Source organism: Rhinopithecus bieti, unplaced genomic scaffold (assembly GCF_001698545.2).
Source record: "Rhinopithecus bieti isolate Rb0 unplaced genomic scaffold, ASM169854v2 scaffold_9383, whole genome shotgun sequence".
In the NCBI taxonomy this organism is placed as follows: domain Eukaryota; kingdom Metazoa; phylum Chordata; class Mammalia; order Primates; family Cercopithecidae; genus Rhinopithecus; species Rhinopithecus bieti.
In genome coordinates, this window is record NW_016806471.1 from 2,336,573 (window position 1) to 2,342,599 (window position 6,027).

The 6,027-nt window shown below is 37.0% G+C and overlaps 1 protein-coding gene across 6 annotated transcripts in view; it reads left to right on the forward strand.

The window, feature by feature from the left end:
* Positions 1 to 6,027, forward strand: part of EXOC6 (exocyst complex component 6) — a 227,528-nt gene that overhangs the window by 53,046 nt on the left and 168,455 nt on the right. For 2 of the 6 annotated variants that reach the window (XM_017876757.1, XM_017876756.1), the window contains exons 2-5: positions 3,392 to 3,487; positions 3,607 to 3,778; positions 5,067 to 5,114; positions 5,203 to 5,293. In XM_017876757.1, coding sequence (XP_017732246.1) covers positions 3,647 to 3,778; positions 5,067 to 5,114; positions 5,203 to 5,293 — 271 coding nt within the window. In that variant the 5' untranslated portion in view covers positions 3,392 to 3,487; positions 3,607 to 3,646. Of the gene's footprint in view, positions 1 to 979; positions 1,072 to 3,391; positions 3,488 to 3,606; positions 3,779 to 5,066; positions 5,115 to 5,202; positions 5,294 to 6,027 lie in introns of those variants that run through there. The other 4 variants (XM_017876754.1, XM_017876755.1, XM_017876758.1 and 1 more) reach the window with 3 other exon arrangements.

Below are 6,027 nucleotides of genomic sequence, written 5' to 3' on the forward strand. Positions count from 1 at the left end.
CCTCCCCTCTCCTCCCCTCCCCTCTCCTCTCCTCCCTCCTCTTTCTCTTTTGAGTAGGGCTTGCTCTGTCACCCAGGTTGGAGTGCGATGGCACAATCATGGCTCATTGCAGTCTCAAACTCCTGGGCTCAAGCAATTTTCCCATCTCAGCCTCCTGAGTAGCTGGGACGACAGGCGTATGCCACCATGCCTGGCTGAATTTTGTTCTTTTTCAATATTGTGTTGGCTATTTTGAGTCTTTTGCCTTTCTATATAAACCCACGGATCAGTTTATCAATGTCTGCAAAATAACTTGCTGGAATTTTGATTGGGATTGCCTTGAATCTATAGATCATATTGGGAGGAACTGATATCTTAATGATATTGTCTTCCTCTTCATAAACATGGAATAGTTCTTTATTTACTTAGTTCCTTGATTTTTTTTAAATCAAAGGTTTGTAGTTTTCCTCCTATAGATCTTATGTATTTTTTAGATTTATATCTAAGTATTTCATTTTGGAGGATGCTAATGTAAATGGTATTGTGTGTTTAACTTCAAATTCCACTTGTTCTTTGCTGTATGTGCTATTTTTATCCCTATTTTATGGTTGTGAAAACTGATACTTACAGGATTCAGGTGGCTTACCTGAAGTTGAACTGCTAGTAAGTGCCTTTTCTAATTCCATCCATTCATCTATTAATTCATCCATGTATTAATGAATTATTTGTTGAGCTTCTGTTATATGGTAGACACTATTCTAGGGCTCGGGATACAACAGGGAACAAAACAAAAACTCTGTTCTCATGCAACTTACATTCCAGTAGGGGAAGACAGATAATACTTAAAAGTGTGGAACAAAGAATATATTCTACAGTGGAAATAATGATATAGTGATAAACTTCTCTATTTTAGAAGATTAAAAAATAAAGCAGGGAAGGGGATAGTGTGTGTGAGTGTGTATATCTGTCTGTCTGACTGTCTATCTGTCTCTCTATCTAGTTTATCTAGGTAGCATAGATGCGAATATGCCTGTGTATTAAGGAAGCCACGAGGAGGCCAATGTTGCTGCCGTGGAATAAGTAAAATGGAGAGTAAGTAACAGGAAGTAAGATCAGTAAGGTAACAAGAGGCAAAATTATGTAGGGTCTTACGGGCTGTTGTAAGAGAAATTGGATTTTGAGCAGAAGAGAGACATGGGATCTGCCTTAGGTTTTAATGGGATAATTCCCATTACCTGTCATCTGGCCACTGTGTTGAGAACAGACTGAAAGGGAACAAGGATAGAATCAGGGAGACCAGTTAGGAAGCAGTTGACAGTAATCTAGGCAAGATGTGTTGTTGGCTTAGTCCAGGGTGATACCAATGGGGAGGTAGTTTGCTGGAGAAAGAGAATAATCAGGGATGAGTCCAAGGTTTTTTGCCTGAGCAACTAGAAAAGTGGGGTTTATTGAGATGAGGAACACTATGGGAAGGGCAGGTTTTGTGGAAGGAGATCAGGAATTCATTTTTGGGCATATTTGAGATGCTTATCAGACATCTAATTGGAAACATATATGAGTTTGAGGAGAGGTCAGGGTAGAGATAAAAATTTGGCAGGTGTCAGTGTGCTTATGGAATTTAAAGCTACAAGACAAGATGACATGGAGAGAGATAGAAAAGAGAGTATGTCCAAGATCAGAGCCTAGTTCTAACTCAGCTCTTACAGAACCTAAATTCTTTTTTAAAAATTAAAAAAAAATAGAACTTATATTTGACCTACATTAGAATGTAGGCATAGATGCCAAGAGCCTAAATTCTTTTTTTTTTTTTCTTTTTTAGACGGAGTCTCACTCTGTCACCCAGGCTGGAGTGCAGTGGCATGATCTCTGCTCGCTGCAACCTCTGCCTCCTGGGTTCAAGTGATCTTCCAGCCTTAGCCTCCCAAGTAGCTGAGATTACTGGCACCTGCCACCACACCAGTGAATTTCTGTATTTTTAGTAGAGGCAGTGTTTCACCATGTTGGCCAGGGTGGTCTCAAAAACTCCTGACCTCAAGTGATCTGCCCGCATCGGCTCCCAAAATGCTGGGATTACAGGTGTGAGCCACTGGCTGCCAAGAGCCTAAAGTCTTAATAATTGGTATCCTATATTAGAGAGTGTACTCATTAAAAACCTAAAACAGAGGCTGCCCCTCAAGAAGTTTATGGTGTATTTGGGGAAACAAAATATAAACACAAAACATGTAAATGATAATACAAAGTAGTATATGATTACATGTCAGAATAACTGTAAGGGGTTGTAAGTTTACCTGTCCTGCAGAAGAAAAGATTACTTGGCATGGGAATTATTGGCAAAGGCCTGCTGGAAGAAATGGGACTTGAAATGAACCTCAGACAATGGGCAACAGATGTGGGGGTGAGGTTTGGAAAGTTCCCAAGACCGCTGTCAGGTTCAAAAATTTGCTAGAGGGACTAAAAAAATTCAGCAAAGTTGTTATAGTTACTGTTTGTTACAGCAAAACAACAACAACAAAAACTTTCAAAAAACTACACAGATTAAAATCAACAACAGAGAAGGCACATAGGACAGAGACTAGGAGAGTTCCACGAGTGAGCTTTCAGTTGTCCTTTCTCAGTGGAATTGTGGGGACAACACTTACTGCTCCCAGCAGTGATGTGTGGTAACATGCATGGAATATCGTCAATCAGGGAAGCTCATCCAAGATTTGGTATCCAGGATTTTTACTGGGGTTTGGTCATATAGCCATGACTGACTACCTATGTAGACTTGGCTGTCTGCCCACATTGCTGACCTCCTTCCCCTGCACAGCTAAAACGGTGTGGCCTCAGGCCTCACCATCAGTCACACTGTTAGCATCTGCTGTTTGGCAGTCGGAGCTTCCAGGTAAATGAAGAAGACACTTAGGCAGGGCATGCCAAAGGCTTTCCTCCCAGGAATCAGTGGCAAGGATAGTCCTTTACTGCATGGTGAATAGAGGGGTGTGCTCTCTGTGGAGACAGCATGAGCTGAGACAGTAGGAATGAATATGCCATGTTTAGAAAACATTGTGGTGACTGCAATATGGGCTCGCACCTGAGAATGTGAACCCTGGAGCCGGACTGTCAGGAGTCATATCCCAGCTATTGCTTGCTGGTTGTGGAATTTATGGCAGTTCAGTATTCTGTAAGTCTTCTGTAAAGGAAGGGTAATGACAATACCTACTTTATAGCCTTGTTGTGGGGATTAAAGAGTTAACATATAAAGCATTTAGAGCATGAGCATTTACTTTACATAGTAAATGATATAAAAATCATGAGTTTGTTCATTCATTCTTTAATCATTCATTCACTCAGTGATTTTTTTTTTTAATGTTAGTATGTTAAAAACTTGTATTAGGTCCACATCTCCTGAGCCTCATACCTTTATTTTCAGATACCTCATGTTATATCTAGAGCTTGTGTGGCTCTTTTAATATTATCGTGTTCAAGAAGAAATAAAATACTTTCACGCAAATTATTTCTACTAAAGGTAATATTATCATCAGTTTATTTGTTCAGGGATTTAATTTTAAGATATCAGCTCTTGCAAAGATCAGGCTTACTAAAGAATACATTTTGGTTAATTTTAGCTTTCTTATATACATTCAGGTCTGTGTATGATGACCAACCAAATGCGCACAAGAAGTTTATGGAAAAGTTAGATGCTTGTATCCGTAATCATGACAAGGAAATTGAAAAGATGTGTAATTTTCATCATCAGGGTTTTGTAGATGCTATTACAGAACTCCTTAAAGTAAGGACTGATGCAGAAAAACTGAAGGTAAGAAATATGTTAAAATTGTTTACCTTTGTTCTCATTAAATTACTCAAGTCTTAGTTTATAGTACGTATGTGCAAGTCATTATTAAGTGTGTTACTTTCAAGAAGTGAATTTGTGTATGTATTTGGGAATGCTCTGTATGCTCTATTAACACAGTTGTCATGCTAATGACAGGAGTAGTCTCTTTTTCTGAAGCAAGTAATGCACTGACTTAACAGGATTTCTTTCCATGCAGGGAAGTGAACTCAAAACATGCATGCAATGAAAGGCCCTATTTGCAGTTTTTGAATTTCTAAAATGACAATTAGTACAATATTTATAAAATGTTACCCTCTAAAATTCCTTTAAAAACTTACCATAAATAGTTGTTTATCATAATGCTGATTGCCTCAGTATTATTTAATAATGTTAAAACTTTTTGAAAAGTTTAACAGCAGTGTGTATTTTCTTAAAGAAAGTTGGTCTGCACTTTCTGCCATACAGATAAAGCATTATTTATTAAAAGAGACCTGGATTTGTTCAGTCAGGATAAAAAATATTTAATTATAAGAATTGTCCTATTTATCTTTCTTTACATTTAGAGCACTAAGCAGACAAAATGACCCTGGTTCACCAAAGGTTATGATTAGAAAACCATTGTATAAAGGATATTCAGATAACAAGAGACTAACTACAGCATCAATGAGGTCACTGAGCATCTTTGTTCAGAAATTAATGAGATTTTTAATAAACCAGAATGTGCTTCCTTACTATGATGACCTAATGAGTCACTTAATATGTGGGAAAATTTGAGATTGAGCTTTGCCTGCACCTGCAGCATTAAAATGTTGCTGTGGATTGAAATTTCTGTGTTTGATGTTAATCAACCACCCAGTGTTTGCATTCAGCAAAGTATGAATGTTTAATTACCATAAAATGCAATCACCATTTCCTACAGACAATGAATGGCACATAGACCTCATTGAAGTTATCAAAAGGGGACCAGTGGTCAATTGGGTCAGTGATTTGAATTGTTTGACAGACTTAGAGAAGCAAGTAAAGTTCAAAAATCCTGAGTAAATTTGAGAAGTTTGCCACAGAATCTGTTAAAAAGAACTGTCATAAGTAATTGAAGTTAACAAAAGCCCTTTTCAATCAAAAGTTCAAGTTCAAGCTGTAGAGTTAATTTGAATTTGCATTTCTTTGTTCTAAGTTTCTCATGAAGCATGATCTGATTACAAGGGTGAGCAGTTACATCAGGGCAGTTTTATGCATATTTGTCTAACTAAGGTGAAATTAAATTTTTAAGGTGCAAGTTACTGATACCAACCGAAGGTTTCAAGATGCTGGAAAAGAGGTGAGAAAATGATACTTTTCTGTGTATTCAGTATGTAGTTATTCTTTAACTGTTTGTTTAAAGATATGAACATTGCTTCTTTTCTAAGGTGATAGTCCACACAGAAGATATCATTCGATGTAGAATTCAGCAGAGAAATATTACAACTGTAGTAGAAAAGTTGCAGTTATGCCTTCCAGGTGAGTTAAACTTGTCTATAATAAAATGTTTGGCTTGGTAAAATTATAATTTAATAATAGCAAATAGTGATTCATTAGTATGGGAATTACAGATTATTTGGTGATTGCCTGCCAACATAGACCATGCTTATCTTTCAGGTTCATTTTATTCCGTGAATTTTCATGCTTTTGTCATGTTAGAAAGCTTCTGTTTGATTATATGTCACATCAGTTTCCTAGAACAGCAACTTCTACATTTCCATTTCCTGTCTGCCTCTTTTGCCCTTTGTCCTCCAGAACCCTTTTTTGTTTTTCCTTGGAATACTTTCCCATGGGGAGAGTCTTTTGGTTACCTTTACGTAATTTGCCTGATTTTTTACCTCTGGTTTTCCATTGTTTTTTTGTTTGTCACTTAGCAGGTTGTTTTTGCTTTGCTCACAATCTCATTGTGCTGATAAGGTAAGAAAAACACCAGAAGTGCCGAATCTTCACCATTCTTGCCTTTCCTCCTGTATTTTGGAAATGCTGTTTCTGGTCTCTTTGTTGGGGCTAAATATTACTTGGGCATCAGATAAATTCTGAGGAAACTAACCAGTATTTTCTTTACCTGGATTTAATATACTTTAAGTTGGATGCATTCTATTCAAACAAAAGGAAGCAGGTATATGACTTTTTAAAATTTCTTTTAATTTTTAAATTTTTTTTTTTTTTTTTTTTTTTTTTTTTTTTTTTTGGGGGGTTTTTTTTTTCCCCCC